Consider the following 17,770-nt stretch of genomic DNA (forward strand, 5'->3'; position numbering starts at 1 on the left):
CGATACAAACACGTAATAATAAACGAAAAATGATTATTTGATTTTAATAAGATTGGGGTAATATAAGCATTTGATTAATCCTGTTTTCTTTATTTAAAGCATTAATTGTTATTGTTAAGCAAGTTTATCTCTGCAGCCGTTGTAATATGCAGCTATTAGCCGACTCATCTCGCATCAAAACACGGGCTGTGAACTCGCGGGCAGATGACCACAGAGTACGCTGATCACTGTGTCAGATTAACAAGACTGATTAATGAGTGATTTCGGTAATTTGTTGCAAAATAGGTGTGTCGGAGTGCAAGACTGTCGGATTAACGGGTCTAAATAGCACTGATTTAATCGGTTCCCATGATTAGTGTCGGATATAGCTAATTGTCGGATTAACGAGTGTCAGATTAACGGGATTTGACTATATTTTGTTCAAACCATTAGATTTTAGTATCATTTTTCTTTTGTAATTATGCAGGTAATATTTAAATACCTAACTGACTCCAACTTTTGTTGAGTGATTGTCTTTGTTGGCATATCGAACTGTTCACTTTATATACAGGTGAGCTACAGTGTCATGGACCTATTTTTATAATCTAATCTTTTACCCCAAAGATAATTAGATCGAATATTGCTGCTAGCAGCTATCAGTTGGAAAATATTTGCTCTCTTCAGCTCAAATTCATTATCTTCTGTTATCCACTACGCAAATGTAAGTCATCATTTTATTAATAATCAACTTGTGATATATTTTGTCAGGCACTCAATTTGTCCCTACTTTTCTTTTAAGATATCAAGTGTACTGTTGTCTAACTGGGGTGAAAATTTACCCATTTGGCTTTCCACAAACATTAATTTCATTTTTTTAGATAAAAATTTAAACACATTTAAACAAAATGAAACTCAAGTTATGCCACATGGAACGTTATGTCAGCCATAACAACATGTAGGGAGTCAAGCCTGGGTCTTTGTCGTGATGAGCCAGTGCTTTAGCCTCTAGCGGAGGTTTATCTAAACCTGCTCAGAGGATGATGTTTGGCCCAAAGTCTGAAGTTTAAGTTCCCAAATTGGAATAAGTATTGCCAAGTCGTGTTATTATAGATTATAGCAATAACTAATGTTAATGGCTTTCCAGATGTGACTGCATTTCACTGATAACAGGACCAATAAACAGAAAGAGGTTTAATGTTAAGTTTCACTTTTTTTGCATTATTGAAATATTAAAATACCCATGAATTTCAGAAAATACCGACTGAACAAGCCAGGGGAATCGTAGATAAATCCCTCACTAGGCTATCACACCAGCCCCAGAATAACATCTGAGCCCCTATAATATTAAAACATGGACATGGGTGGCAACTTATCACTCGTTCTTGATGTCGTGAATAAAATGTGTTTTGTAAAGAAAGAAAGAAATAGTTAGAAATAGCTCCTCTTTTCTGAGAAAATAATTGAAGCACTGTGTCTAACAAAAGTCCCACATACAGCACAATTTCATTAAAAACAGATCTTTACTCCAATGCGATACCTCTTTGCATGGAGGCCTCAAAACCTTTCATAGGAGGTCGCGTCAGGCTGAACTTTCCCATCAGCCAATCAGCATCAAGGCTTCTAAATTCTGGGTACGAGTGAACAAAGCAATTAAACCAGTATGTCGGAAAATGAATATACATGAATGCAATATAATAAAGGCAACACTATTATTTTAGGATGGAAGCTGACTTCTGATTGGCTCAAGGACACATGCATCATTAATTTAAATTGGGCAGTCAAAGTTCGCTCATGGTTCCCCAGACACTACCATGTATGGAGGGGTTGTCAGATCTTCACGCAGAGACTTAGTGTATTGGAGTAAAACATGTGATTTAAAATAAGATTACATAGATACATAGAGAAGCATTTGTGTTGTCATGGTTGTGTCAGTTACAGTAGTAATTTCCAAACCAAAAACGTTCTTGTTTAGGAAACACATTATCAGGTCAAGATGTGAAGCATGACAGTTGAAATCATGATCCAGTGTGTAGATTTACCATTTACATTTGGAATTTTGGTTCTGTAGCCTCAAGCTTTAATGGGCTGACTCTATTTCAAACTCTGACTGTCATTGCTTGTACTTAAATCTTAATTTTAAGCTAAACTGGTTTCAATTCCAATGTGATATTCAGTCTTTACAAATTACCTCTGACTGTCAAAATTCCGCAATGGAAACTACTCTAAAATAAATTAACTGTGTAGATACATGACCACATTAAAAAAAAAAATCTTCATAGTCTAGGACTCCATACGAAAACCATCATGATTCTGTTCAATTAGACCATATTTTCATTTCATTGAGGCTCAAAACTAGATGAAAAAATGAAATGAACAATGCCGTGAGGCTTAAAATGACTGATTGCTTGTCTGTTGTTTTGTATGTGTGGTTATTGTTTTAAAGAGAAAACTAAATTGATTACATAAACTAAATCTTTTCAATGAGTTTCTTTTAATTGATTGTATTCCGATCAGGCCAGATTTAAGTTGTAAATTGAATTGTATATATTCACTGGCAAGAAAAACAAAATTTATATTTAAATACTGATATATGGGAAGCAATAAAGAGCCTCACTTTGAAGAAGTCAATTGCTGAAGAGTGAAAACACATAATAAGTTTTCTGTTTTCTTTCATTCCAAACATTTCTTTCTTTTCTATCATTCCTCATTTCCCCCTACAAATCTTTCAAGGGATCTTTTTTTATAGATTTGGTTTTGGTTTTAATTGTAAGCACAGTTAGGACACTGAGGTTTTGGAAACAAGATGCCTGTCTTGCTTGTTTGGTTTGTTGCTATATAGACTGGCTCTGTTACCTTGAGTACAGAAACGCATTCATTAAATGGAAAACTCAATTGTTTGAAAACAGCACGTGTAAATACCCAATGAAGCTTTTTCAACATGCGTACTACGGAGCTAATTTCCAAAACACAATAACGAGATAATTTACTTTCCAAGTCAAGCCTATATTTATGAACCGTTATATACATCTAAAATATTATTTCATTTTTTTTGAATTTTTAAAATCTCAAAATGCTTACTCATTTTTGGAAAAACCCAATAGAGTGATAAGTAGATGAGTGAAAAAATATTGGTTACCCAATAAAAAATGTAATAACCCGATTAAAATAGAAACCTTCGAGTAAAAACTCAATTGCTCAAAAAGTTATCTGGAACTCTGCTTAAGTCTCCGCCAGTATGTACAAGGGACCAGTCAATGAAGACACTGCAACTTGCTGCACAGATTTGCATCTCATAGGTGTACCAGTTTCTTGTGGTAGTGAGTTCCAATCCCGCTTTGCCCTGATTCTGATTTTTGGTTTGTCAGCACCATACCCATGCTCAATGTGACAGGTTTCATCAAGATGGATAATGTCCAGGAGCTGGATCTCTTCAGGCTACCTTTCCACATCAGCTGAAAAGCTATGATATAACTGAAATACTGTTCACTCACTTACTCACTCAATGTTTGTTCACTGTTGTTTGGCATGTAACAGGTTGATGACTGTTCTGCCACTTCTGAACGTGTTGTTCTCAGACATTCTGCAAAACCCAGAGCCAACTCCCAATAGTATAGAAACTGTGGCAGATCGCTATAATCAGACTTGTGGCATAGACTCTTGAAGATGATTTATATGTTTGCCAGCAATGTAATATAAAGCCTTATTGCCTGGCGCCAATGTCCATTTGGTTGGAGATACTGGTGGACAATGGAGCTGGCTGGTAATCACCTACGTCCCCATTGGTCCCCATTGATTAAGATGAGTAGAGACTTGGTGTGTGACTGCAGAGGGCTGTGAGTGGGACTACACTATTACAAGGAGTAGTGGCTCTGAGGACATGATGGATTGTGCAAGTTTGCCTGGCGTACAAGGTCAGTTTGGTGTGGGGATGCTTGTAGAGGAAATGTTCAATGTTGTTGATGTCAGTGTTGTCAGTGTTGTAGGTTGTGCTGAGAGTTGAGGATGAAGGATGTGTATGGTGCATGGTGTAAATCAGTGTCACACAGAGTTGTGCCCTTTACTTGGTGCTGGTTGTGACAGTTGGTGCAATTTAGGATCTTAGTGTCGATTGATTGGGGATCTTGTATTCACTGACTGAACTGGGGAACTTATGGTCACAAACTGAATTGCAGATCTGGTAAGTTACCAAAGTGGGCATCTTGGAACCATCTAAACTGAGGATCTTCACAGTGGTCACCAACTAGTCTGGGTTTCTTGTAGCTAACTAAATTGGGAATCTTGTGAATAACTAAACTGAGGATTAATGCGTTCACTCGTGCTGCCAAGGCCCGGGTTTGATTCCCACATGGGTACACTATGTTACGGGACAGTACATCGACTGTTTCGGTGTTTTTAAATCATGCATGAAATATTTCCTGAGTGTGACTTAACATCTTTGGTTCATGTGTGATTCAATTCTCAAACCAAAACAATAAAGCACCACACAGCAGAGCCGACAACCCCGACCGCTGCACAGAAGAACTGGCTTTAGTCATGATATTATTAGAGGCAAATTGAAGTGAAAGCTTGTGTGTTTTTCTTATGTATGAGTTATAAAATACTAACTGCCAGCTTGATTGGATTAGAGGCCAGTGTTTATCAAAGCCTGGTTTACATTATAAATGCCTCCGTTGAATGAAGCCAATCACTCTCCTACCCAGAGCCAGCCTGGTACCACAATCACATCTTTCACAGTCCATTCAAGATATTGCATATGTTTTTCTTCTGTTTAATTTAAGACAAGTCAAAACTATTTCCATTTGCGTATATATCCTCAACATGCTGTCATCGAAGCCTTTACGGCTAGCGATATGGTTACTTTGATGTGTAAAGCTATATTGTCAGTGACTGCACTGTCGCAGTTGTAGTAGCATATCAATATAATTATGCAAAACAATATGTAAAACACACAGAAAGGCTTGCATTAGGCCAGTCTTATTATTTTAGAATAACTGTCTTTGTTTACAAACAAGAGAAAAGCCTCTTCACAAGATAAGCCTACACCCAACAGTTTGGTCACGGGAGCAGAAACTTCTCTCGCGGAATAATCAGAGCAGAGCTGAGTAAGCTTGGAGTTTATTGGCTATTATTTGCAAACAATGCCTCAGAATGGTCGACATACTGGCCCTTTATAGGGAAACACTGCTTCAACTTTGAAAGTATTTAAATATGAATCAGTGTTTTCTTCGCAGAATCATAATTTGCTTATTATGGACTATAATTTTGACTGGTTTGACTTGTATAACGGAATAATATCCTATATATCTGCAGCTGTACAAAGAAACTTGTTTGATGTCACATGTCTTTGTATGAATGTACTATTTTAAAATATATATTGTGTTTCGGGATATTACAACCTGTGTTTGTCTCTCAACTGATCACATAAGTTTGTTTCAGGTGTTTTACATAGGTGTCATATGTCTCATTGGTCAGCAGAGACAGCACATATTACAACTATGTTCATGATGTCCATCGTTCTTTAAATAAATTAGCAATGAATTAACATATTATCGGCTAATCCACTGAACAAAGTATGTTGTTTTTACATGGGCACTTCATGCCCAAATATTGATGTATTCCATTTGCTTTAGTCAACCTACATATATAACCAATTACTTTTGACAAATCCACTCTGAAAGGTAAAAGTCATTAATCAATCTATGTGTTATTGTTTAATCCTTGGAACAATGTTTTTTGTAACTCAACTGATCATTCCTCTCTTGTTGTGCTGCCAGGTACATATTACATAACATGTAGTATGTACACCACAACAGACTTGGATTGGGGGCACGGGTGGCCCAGTCGACTAAGGCGCCACGATTCACTGTGCAGAGTTGCGTCCCTTGGGCATGCGAAAAACCTATGATGGTGGGTTCAAATCTCGGTTCGCCCCGATTATGTTTCTAGGTTTGTCAGCACCATACCCGTGCTCGTGGGTTTCACCGAAGTGGTAAACGTCTAAGACCTGCATCACTTTAAGCTGACACGCCGCGATATAACTGGAATACTGTTAAAAGCGGCGTTAAACCCAACTCACTCACTTACTCACTCAGACTTGGATTTATGACCCAATCTTAGAATGAATAATTACCCAAAACGACGAGAAATGTCAAATGCAAACCACTGACTGCTATATATCCTTGACACCCTCAGAGGCAGGGGTGAACAGAGTCTTTTTGCATAGACTTTGTAAGGTAATCTTACTGGTTCTACCACTAATTATACCTGTTATAAAGTCGTCAACTGAGCATCAAGTGAATGAAGACAAATACACAGTTGTGGGTTTATGCCAGGAAACATCATCCAATCAAAAGTGAGGATTCAAGGGGATTCCCCCTCGCTGTCAAAGAGGTCCCCTAATTGCAATCTGGCTGGTCCAAAGCCCCGAGTTTGTTAGGAAGCTGATGCTAATTGGCAGCCAGTGATTATGGGGGCTAATTAAAATGTTGATTGAGTTAAAGCATTGTTTTCCTTTAAACTCATTTCTAGTGTCCCCCGCCCTGATATTTCTAGAATATTGCTAAAGGTTGCATAAAACCATACTCACTTGCTCATTCACTCACTCACTGAAACCTTTTAAACCTAAGTGACACATTCACTTCTCTGAAGCCGTTGCCTTCGGTTTCCATCCAATAATGGCCAGACTCCCCAAAGTGACTGACTTCAAGGACCATCTAACCAGCCTTTTGGTCACTGTTGTTTGTTCCCCTTTCAAGTGAGGCTATAAGAATGTAGCTTATCAAGTTAAAGGTGCTCAGGTGCTTTGTTAAATCCATAAATACCAAATGTTAATCTCATTGTAGTAACCATCTTCTGTAGCTTTTCATATCTCAAGGCACAAATAATCAGCCCAATAACTGTGGTGTCGAGGCCTGTAAGCGATGAAAGGCCTGAGTTAATAGACGTCTGATTTTCATCCCAGCTCCATCCCTCTGATGTTAAATACTGCATTAGAAAGCTATTAATCCTAGTGAGGGACAGGATTATTCCTGCGTTGTGATTAGCTGCATTACCCCGAAGATTAGCAAACATGACCCTGAGGATGCTGATGATGAACAGACGCCACATCAAACAAGTTAATGCACTCAGGCAAACACTACATAGATGATACTTGTGAAATGTAAATTTGCAAATTTGCCAGTTGGAGCGAAAGTCTGTCCACTGTCGGAGGTAAAATGGGAAAAAGGTTGTGGTGAGCTGGTTGTGTTTCAATGTGAAAATATTCTTTAGACAGGATGTGACTCAATTTGAAGTTTTTGGGAAGTTTGCCAGAGGTTAACAGTATATCAGCTAAAATATTACCTCACAATGCTTTTTGATTGGTCTTAAGGGTACATCGATGGACTAGCGATGTTAGTACTGTGAAAACTTAGTCACTTGGAAGTGTCAGGATCTGCTTGTGGTTTTCGAATCAGGAATTCTTGGTTTGTCTGCAGCATACACATGCTCCTGGATGGTATCCATCTACGACCTTTGTCGATTTTGCTTTCTCTCCTACATCAAGCTAAGAGATATATCTAGTTTATCTTGCTACGACATTTAACTGGGGTCGATTCCCATATAGTTATTAGGTATGAATCCCATTTTATGATGTTCTGCTGATATGGCTGATATATTGTTACAACAGCTAAAACTATTTTTATTTACATAGTGTACTTAAACAAAGAAAAGTTTGAATAAGTCATAGGGCTGATAGTATTTGTTTATTTACCTTTAAAACATTGCAAGTCATGAAAGTTATGCTATGTATATAGCCATGCATGGTAGGATGCAGTCAAGGATGCAGACAAGGATGTTGACACGGATGCAGACAAGGATGAGGTCATGGTTGCAGACAAGGATGTAGTCATGGATGCAGACAAGGATGTAGTCAAGGATGCAGACAAGGATGTAGTCAAGGATGCAGACAAGGATGCAGTCAAGGATGCAGTCAAGGATGCAGTCATGGATGCAGACAAGGGTGTAGTCAAGGATGCAGTCATGGATGCAGACAAGGATGAAGTCAAGGATGCAGACAAGGATGTAGTCAAGGATGCAGACAAGGATGCTGACACGGATGCAGTCACGGATGCAGACAAGGATGCAGTCAAGGATGCAGTCATGGATGCAGACAAGGATGCTGACATAGATGTGGTCATGGATGTAGTCAAGGATGAGGTCAGGGATGTAGTCAAGGATGCAAATAAGGATGTAGTCAAGGATGCAGTCATGGATGCAGACAAGGATGCAGACAAGGATGTAGTCATGGATACAGACAAGGATGTAGTCAAGGATGCAGTCATGGATGCAGACAAGGATGCTGACACGGATGCTGACATAGATGTGGTCATGGATGTAGTCAAGGATGTAGTCAAGGATGCAGACAAGGATGTAGTCATGGATGCAGACAAGGATACAGACAGGGATACAGACAGGGATGCAGTCAAGGATGCAGACAAGGATGTAGTCATGGATGTAGTCATGGATGCAGACAAGGATGCTGACACAGATGCAGTCATGGATGCAGACAAGGATGTAGTCATGGATGTAGTCATGGATGCAGACAAGGATGTAGTCATGGATGTAGTCAAGGATGCATATAAGGATACAGACAGGGATGCAGTCATGGATGCAGACAAGGATGTAGTCAAGGATGCAGACAAGGATGTAGTCAAGGATGCAGACAAGGATGTAGTCATGGATGTAGTCAAGGATGCTGACAAGGATGTAGTCATGGATGTAGTCAAGGATGCTGACAAGGATGCAGACAAGGATGTAGTCATGGATACAGACAAGGATGTAGTCAAGGATGCAGTCATGGATGCAGACAAGGATGCTGACACGGATGCTGACATAGATGTGGTCATGGATGTAGTCAAGGATGTAGTCAAGGATGCAGACAAGGATGTAGTCATGGATGCAGACAAGGATACAGACAGGGATACAGACAGGGATGCAGTCAAGGATGCAGACAAGGATGTAGTCATGGATGTAGTCATGGATGCAGACAAGGATGCTGACACAGATGCAGTCATGGATGCAGACAAGGATGTAGTCATGGATGTAGTCATGGATGCAGACAAGGATGTAGTCATGGATGTAGTCAAGGATGCAGATAAGGATACAGACAGGGATGCAGTCATGGATGCAGACAAGGATGTAGTCAAGGATGCAGACAAGGATGTAGTCAAGGATGCAGACAAGGATGTAGTCATGGATGTAGTCAAGGATGCTGACAAGGATGTAGTCATGGATGTAGTCAAGGATGCTGACAAGGATGCAGACAAGGATGTAGTCATGGATACAGACAAGGATGTAGTCAAGGATGCAGTCATGGATGCAGACAAGGATGCTGACACGGATGCTGACATAGATGTGGTCATGGATGTAGTCAAGGATGTAGTCAAGGATGCAGACAAGGATGTAGTCATGGATGCAGACAAGGATACAGACAGGGATACAGACAGGGATGCAGTCAAGGATGCAGACAAGGATGTAGTCATGGATGTAGTCATGGATGCAGACAAGGATGCTGACACAGATGCAGTCATGGATGCAGACAAGGATGTAGTCATGGATGTAGTCATGGATGCAGACAAGGATGTAGTCATGGATGTAGTCAAGGATGCAGATAAGGATACAGACAGGGATGCAGTCATGGATGCAGACAAGGATGTAGTCAAGGATGCAGACAAGGATGTAGTCAAGGATGCAGACAAGGATGTAGTCATGGATGCAGACAAGGATGCTGACACAGATGCAGTCATGGATGCAGACAAGGATGTAGTCATGGATGTAGTCAAGGATGCAGACAAGGAAGTAGTCATGGATGCAGACAAGGATACAGACAGGGATGCAGTCATGGATGTAGTCAAGGATGCAGTCATGGATACAGACAAGGATGCTCACAAGGATGCAATTAAGGATAAGGTCATGGATGCAGACAAGGATGCTGACACGGATGCAGTCATGGATGTTGTCAAGGATGCAGACAAGGATGTAGTCATGGATGCAGACAAGGATGTAGTCAAGGATGCAGACAAGGATGTAGTCATGGATGCAGACAAGGATGTTGACACGGATGCAGACAAGGATGTAGTCATGGATGCAGACAAGGATGTAGTCAAGGATGCAGACAGGGATGCAGACAAGGATACAGACAGGGATGCAGACAAGGATGTAGTCAAGGATGCAGACAAGGATGCAGACAAGGATACAGACAGGGATGCAGACAAGGATGTAGTCATGGATGCAGACAAGGATGTAGTCATGGATGCAGACAAGGATGTTGACATGGATGCAGACAAGGATGTTGTCAAGGATGCAGACAAGGATGGAGTCATGGATGCAGACAAGGATGGAGTCATGGATGCAGACAAGGATGTAGTCATGGATGCAGACAAGGATGTAGTCATGGATGCAGACAAGGATGGAGTCATGGATGCAGACAAGGATGTAGTCATGGATGCAGACAAGGATGTAGTCATGGATGCAGACAAGGATGGAGTCATGGATGCAGACAAGGATGGAGTCATGGATGCAGACAAGGATGTTGACACGGATGCAGACAAGGATGTAGTCAAGGATGCAGACAAGGATGTTGACACGGATGCAGACAAGGATGTAGTCATGGATGCAGACAAGGATGTAGTCATGGATGCAGACAAGGATGTTGACACGGATGCAGACAAGGATGTAGTCATGGATGCAGACAAGGATGTAGTCATGGATGCAGACAAGGATGTTGACACGGATGCAGACAAGGATGTAGTCAAGGATGCAGACAAGGATGTTGACACGGATGCAGACAAGGATGTAGTCAAGGATGCAGACAAGGATGTTGACACGGATGCAGACAAGGATGTAGTCATGGATGCAGACAAGGATGTAGTCATGGATGCAGACAAGGATGTTGACACGGATGCAGACAAGGATGTAGTCAAGGATGCAGACAAGGATGTTGTCAAGGATGCAGACAAGGATGTAGTCATGGATGCAGACAAGGATGTAGTCATGGATGCAGACAAGGATGTTGACACGGATGCAGACAAGGATGTAGTCAAGGATGCAGACAAGGATGTTGACACGGATGCAGACAAGGATGTAGTCATGGATGCAGACAAGGATGTAGTGATGACATGCAGACGAGGATGTAGTCATTGATGCAGACACAGATGCAATTAAGGATGAGATCATGGATGCAGACTAAGATGTTGACACGGATGCAGTCAAGGATGTAGTCATGGATGTAGTCAAGGATACAGACAAGGATGTAGTCATGGATGTAGTCAAGGATGCAGACAAGGATCTTGACACGGATGCAGACAAGGATGTAGTCATGGATGCAGACAAGGATCTTGACACGGATGCAGACAAGGATGTAGTCATGGATGTAGTCAAGGATACAGACAAGGATGTAGTCATGGATGTAGTCAAGGATGCAGACAAGGATACAGACAGGGATGCAGTCATGGATGCAGACAAGGATGTAGTCATGGATGCGGACGAGGATGCAATCAAGGAGTCAAGGATGCAGTCATGGATGCGGACAAAGATGAAGTCAAGGATGCAGTCACGCATGCAGACAAGGATTCAGACATGAATGCAGTCAAGGATGCTATTATATAATACAATTAATGAATGAGAAATTATGGGGTTTTTTTTAAATTTCATCTTCTGAATTTCAATTTGGTGTCCAGGAAGCTGATGATGTGCATTTCATGTCTTTATTTGAACTTTTTTTCAATAAATGAAACCAAAAGGTTATATTTTGGGAAGTTATTGAGTTTGGTGTTTATAGTCGCTGGTCTGGCAATTGTTTCTGAAGATGTCGTGATATTTTCTGAGACTCACAAACGCTTGCATTAAAAGTCAAGAATATCAACCAGCAGTCTGTTAAAATCTTGTCTGGACCAGGCAAACCAGTGACTTAATACATCCGCACTGATTTTTAAAATTATTGTTGTTGAATATAAATTGCTCTGCCTTACACTTATGAAACATTTTGATGAAAATCTAAAAACTAATTTATTGTAGCAATACATAAAAGGTAACAGGATTCAGGACACTTTTTATGGATAACAACTTCTTTTATTCTTTGTGACAACATTTCAGAGCTACTTCTTGGCTCTCAATAAAAGTTGTTATCTATAACAAAGAGTGTCATGTATTCATGTTCTTCCAACTTCTAAATGCCTATCAAAGACATCAGTGAGCAGGTAGGGTTAGCTTCTAATTCTGTTGGTGTCCTCAGTAGAGGTGGCCCTGACTCCAGCCAATGAATACAGGAGGGTATTGGAGGCTATTGGTTTATTGATCAGTTTGCAAGTGACGCTCAGGCGTGGATATGTTGTAGTTAGTGTTGAAGAGATGCAGGCCATGGATATCTGATGGCACCAGTTTGGTTTAAACAGGTAATTTGTTTTGTATTGATCCTGTCAATGTTAATTTGCCTGATCAAATGTTTGGCTTGATGGGACGGTGACTGTAATGACAGAGTTGTTGTAGGATCCGATTGTACACGCTTCCAGGACTTTAGATATCTTTTAGGTGGGGTTATGGGCTGATCATTCATATTCTAGAGGGGATGTGATTTTTATATGTGGCAGAATATTTTTGTCAATCAGCGCTTCAAAACATACAATGTTTTCCCTGTATGGAGGAGCCAAATATTTTGTTTACTCACAACAAATTAGTAAAGTATTTATCCAGCCTGTCTAGTGAATGATTTGTTTTTTGGTGTAAAAGCTGTGGACAAATTATTTTTTTCTAGCATTTTAAAGATCAGCATTTAACATTTAACAGATTATTTTTTTTAACCCCCATCCCTGCAAATATCAAATGGCCTGCCCCTTATGGACAAATTTGTGATTGGGTTTAAAAAATACATTTCCATTGAATCTAAGTGTGGGGTAAGTGAATTGGAATATCATGATTGACTAGTCAGTCATTGCTTTAAGTGGTAGGCCTATATCTCTGAACTGCCCGTAGGGAATTGACATTTTGGTGTTTGAATTTGGTGCAGTGATTGCTTGGTGAGGTGGAACAATATGTAGCTTCCTGTCCTTCAGCCTGCAGGGCCAGTGGTTTAGGTGTACTTATAGCAAGGTTGGTGTAGGTCTGTAAACTTTGGACTTCTCTGAAACTGGATTGTGGGAGAGCCTGGAACTTTGATGAGATTTGTTTATTGTATTTAACTCTCAAAAACATTGGGTTTTGTTTTGTTTTGTTTTTAAATTGAGCACACAAAAAAGGTCACAATGTCCTTGTCAGAAGCATGACCAAGAAAGTTGAAGGTTTGCTGAAGTTCATTTGAATGATGACTAATAGAAGATTCAGGTCTTTTCTAGGCATTGGTGGCCAAGTCATCTAAAGCACTATGATTTGCTCTGCAGAGTTGTCCCTATTAGGGTGCAAGAAACCTATGATCGAGGGTCCAAATCCTAGTTTGCCCTGATATTGTTTCTAGGCCGCTGTAATGTGGCACTATATAGCCAGAATATTGCTGAGTGTGGTGTTAAAAAGAAACATAATATCTTTGATAAGTTGGTTTACAAAATAATTGGTCCGAAATTCAATGTAGCTAGGTTGATTGTCTTTGTACACTAATTGTACAAATCGTTGCTCATAATATCAATCACTGGTTTGTCTGGTCTAGACTCAATTATTTACAGGCTGCTATCAGATAGCTGGAATATTGGTGGTTTGGGTTATTGGTAAGTGTCTTGAATGACATAAAATTGCAATCATTATTATGTTGATCGATATACATGTGTCATTTACCAATGTCTGAAACTAATGAATGTTTTTAGAAAAGTATTCACTTTCAGCAAATCAATCTGTCCATCAGAGTATCTCGCTTGAGGCTAATCCAGGTTATCTTATCTGTATCTCTATCTGATGTTTGCCAGACAGCTGTTGTATGCTTCATCAGAACACCCTTCCTGCTGGGGGGTGGGGTGGGGTGTTTTGTTTTGAATGAGATTGTCCCATATTGGCGGTGGGGGGGAATGTTTGAATGAGAGTATCTGCTGGGGGGGAACAGATGAAAGAAGAGAAATGTTCCAGCTGTTGCTGTAGGTATTTGCTGTGTCTGAACATACCAGCAGAGATGGTGTGAGATTGCAGGACAGCACAACACATACCTGATAGATGTGTGTGTACTGGTGCAGTTTATTGTGGTTGTGTGCTGTTGTCCAGCTTATTCACAGGTTGTATTATGACTGACAGTCTGGAGTGGTCAAGGGTTTGATTCAGGTTGGATTAAGACTAACAGTCTGGAGTGGTCAAGGGTTTGATTCAGGTTGGATTATGACTGACAGTCTGGAGTGGTCAAGGGTTTGATTCAGGTTGGATTATGACTGACAGTCTGGAGTGGTCAAGGATTCAATTCAGGTTGGATTAAGACTGACAGTCTGGAGTGGTCAAGGTTTCAATTCAGGTTGGATTATGACTAACAGTCTGGAGTGGTCAAGGGTTTGATTCAGGTTGGATTATGACTGACAGTCTGGAGTGGTCAAGGGTCAAGGATTTGATTCAGGTTGGATTATGACTGACAGTCTGGAGTGGTCAAGGGTTTGATTCAGGTTGGATTATGACTGACAGTCTGGAGTGGTCAAGGGTTTGATTCAGGTTGGATTATGACTGACAGTCTGGAGTGGTCAAGGGTCAAGGATTTGATTCAGGTTGGATTATGACTGACAGTCTGGAGTGGTCAAGGGTCAAGGATTTGATTCAGGTTGGATTATGACTGACAGTCTGGAGTGGTCAAGGGTCAAGGATTTGATTCAGGTTGGATTATGACTGACAGTCTGGAGTGGTCAAGGGTTTGATTCAGGTTGGATTATGACTGACAGTCTGGAGTGGTCAAGGGTTTGATTCAGGTTGGATTATGACGGACAGTCTGGAGTGGTCAAGGGTTTGATTCAGGTTGGATTATGACTGACAGTCTGGAGTGGTCAAGGGTTTGATTCAGGTTGGATTATGACTGACAGTCTGGAGTGGTCAAGGGTCAAGGATTTGATTCAGGTTGGATTATGACAGACAGTCTTGAGTGGTCAAGGATTTGATTCAGGTTGGATTATGACGGACAGTCTGGAGTGGTCAAGGGTTTGATTCAGGTTGGATTATGACGGACAGTCTGGAGTGGTCAAGGGTTTGATTCAGGTTGGATTATGACGGACAGTCTGGAGTGGTTAAGGGTTTGATTCAGGTTGGATTATGACGGACAGTCTGGAGTGGTCAAGGGTTTGATTCAGGTTGGATTATGACGGACCGTCTGGAGTGGTTAAGGATTCAATTCAGGTTGGATTTTGAGGGACAGTCTGGAGTGGTCAAGGATTTAATTTAGGTTGGATTATGACAGACAGTCTGGAGTGGTCGAGGGTTTGATTCAGGTTGGAGTGGAATTAGTTGTGTCAATGAGAATGTTGTAAGGAACATGTTGATGATGTGCTATGTTGGCTCATGATGCAGTTAGATGGGTAGGATGTGTCATGGGTGCTGTGCGTTAATGCAATTGCTCTTACATCATTGTAAACAATGCAAAGGCAACACACTTATTTCATGGTTTACAGACCGACTGGAGCTAAAATCCACAGAAAAAATCTATTTGAAATATACTACTCAAAAGAAGTTAAAGAATACCCAATTCTTTCATATTACAAGGCATGACAGATTAACTGTAGTAATATGAAAGAATTGAATGTTATTTAACTTCTTTTGAGTTTGAGTTGTATAAAATAAGAAAAGTGTAACTAAATTATTTGTCTGATCGCTCCATGTTTGATTGCCCTGTTAAAATAGGTCTCCAACAACCTTTACTGGTTGTAAGAGGCAACTAAATGGATTTGGTGGCCCGGTGACTTGGTTTATAGTATATCATTTTAAACTGACAGCGTAGATCAACGTACACAATATCAATCCAAGGATTATCTGGTCCAGACTCAAATATTTACAGGCCGCCCTCATATTTAGAGAATGTATCTGAGTGTGACATTAAATGACAAACAAAAACACCTTTAATTGATGAGCACAATAAAAAGATACAGCAACAAGAATCATACACAAATTTAGAAACAGTTAAGTTTTTACCCAGATTTACCCTAATCTGTTGATGTGGGGGCTGCAAAACCCTTACTAACATAACTTTCTGAAAGCCTTCTGAGCTTCTCAGAAGTAATTAATAATAATAATGACAATAATAATAATAATAATAACAATAATAACAAAAGTTTTCAACTAACGTGGCTATATCCCCCGCCCCTGTTGCAGAATTTATGACATAATTAAATCTAAACAAGGCTTAACCTTTTTTAACCGAGGTGGAACTTGTCATGGAAATTGTAAAAAAAAAAAGAGTTTGGAACCTAAGTCCATCTTGTTGCCATTGAAACGTAAAAAAAAAAAAAAAAATTCTAAAATTTCTAAATAGCAAAAGGCACCAGTTCAGCATGTACCAGACAGACCTGCAAAGTTTAATGAAAAAATATTAAACGGTTTATGAGTTACGCTCCAGAAACCAACCCTACCCTGAAGGAACCTAATTCCATCTTGTTGCCATGGAAACATAAAAATAAAAATTTCTAAATAGCAAAAGGCACCAGTTCAGCATGTACTTGACAGACCTGCAAAGTTTGATGAAAAAATATTGAACGGTTTCTGAGTTATGCTCCGGAAACGAAACGTGACGGACATACGGACGGAGCCCGTTTCTATATCCAACAAAGTTGGGCGGGGGATAATAATAATAATAATAAACTGACAGACATAGACAAATATAAAGGAAAATATAGAGCTGTATGAATTTATTTCTATTTATATTGTGACTGATCCAAGCTAGTACATAGATGCTCATGATGTCAGTCACTGGATTGTCTGGTCCAGACTTAATTATTTACAGACTGCCGTCATATGGATGGAATGTTGCTGAGTGAGTCGTTAAAGTCTTAGGGTTTAACAACAAACAAAGATATAAACTTTCATCGACGTTTGAACAAATTTCTCTACTGCTTGATCTCTGACAACAAATATATCTTGTGGATAGTTTTAATAAGCACCAATCTTAATATGTTGGCATGGAAGCTAGGCTTGTCTTTACATTTATCATTGTGTAGCTTAAACTATTGTATACACAAATTTTGAAGAGAAAATAAATAATGCTTTCTAAATATATATAGTATCCACTTTTCACTTTGGTAAAGCCACAAGTATGGCTGTGGAGCTGGTAGAATGAATCATGTGTTCAAACCCAATCTGACAGTGAAACGTTTCACGTTACCTCTGATAATGAGATATATACTGCATGGAGGGAGACCACACTTTATAGCTACATTAGAGGGATTTTTTATATGGATCATAGGCTTGAGAGGCCTTGAATATAGATTCTGCCTTGAAAGTGGATGCCTTGTACTTTTCTTATTAGTCACATCGTTTCACAGTTTGAAAAACATCTGGTTGAAATCTATTAAGAACTTTGAAGAAAACAAAAAAGATGAGAGTTATTGTCAGTGACAATAGATTTATTTCCCTTCCATTGATTGTCTGCTTTTGTTAAGTGTTGAATAGGCCTGAATATGTAACAAATTAATCACAAGGCCACTGTTTTCATGTGTAAAAGGTGGGATGGTGTTAAAAGGAAAGGAGGTACATGATATGCTGACATGCTGTGGTATAACTGAAATACTGTTTAATGACAGCATTCAATACCCTCACTCATTCACTCCAGCCATGATAAGCTCGATCAGTGATGTAACTGTAATATTCAGACAAACTC

At 39.8% G+C, this 17,770-nt stretch overlaps 2 protein-coding genes across 2 annotated transcripts in view; both read left to right on the top strand.

Annotated features, from left to right (window-relative positions):
* The window catches only part of LOC124138856 (serine-aspartate repeat-containing protein I-like), a 32,641-nt gene extending 21,481 nt beyond the window's left edge, over positions 1-11,160 (top strand). The window contains exons 3-4 of the mRNA XM_048399218.1: positions 3,807-3,958; positions 7,786-11,160. Coding sequence (XP_048255175.1) covers positions 3,807-3,958; positions 7,786-11,160 — 3,527 coding nt within the window. The remainder of the gene's footprint in view (positions 1-3,806; positions 3,959-7,785) is intronic.
* Positions 1-17,770, top strand: part of LOC124138815 (general transcription factor 3C polypeptide 3-like) — an 82,937-nt gene that overhangs the window by 62,056 nt on the left and 3,111 nt on the right. The gene's annotated exons all lie outside the window — the stretch shown is intronic.

This window comes from Haliotis rufescens, unplaced genomic scaffold (genome assembly GCF_023055435.1).
Source record: "Haliotis rufescens isolate VD_foot unplaced genomic scaffold, xgHalRufe1.0.p SCAF_2, whole genome shotgun sequence".
Classification (NCBI taxonomy): domain Eukaryota; kingdom Metazoa; phylum Mollusca; class Gastropoda; order Lepetellida; family Haliotidae; genus Haliotis; species Haliotis rufescens.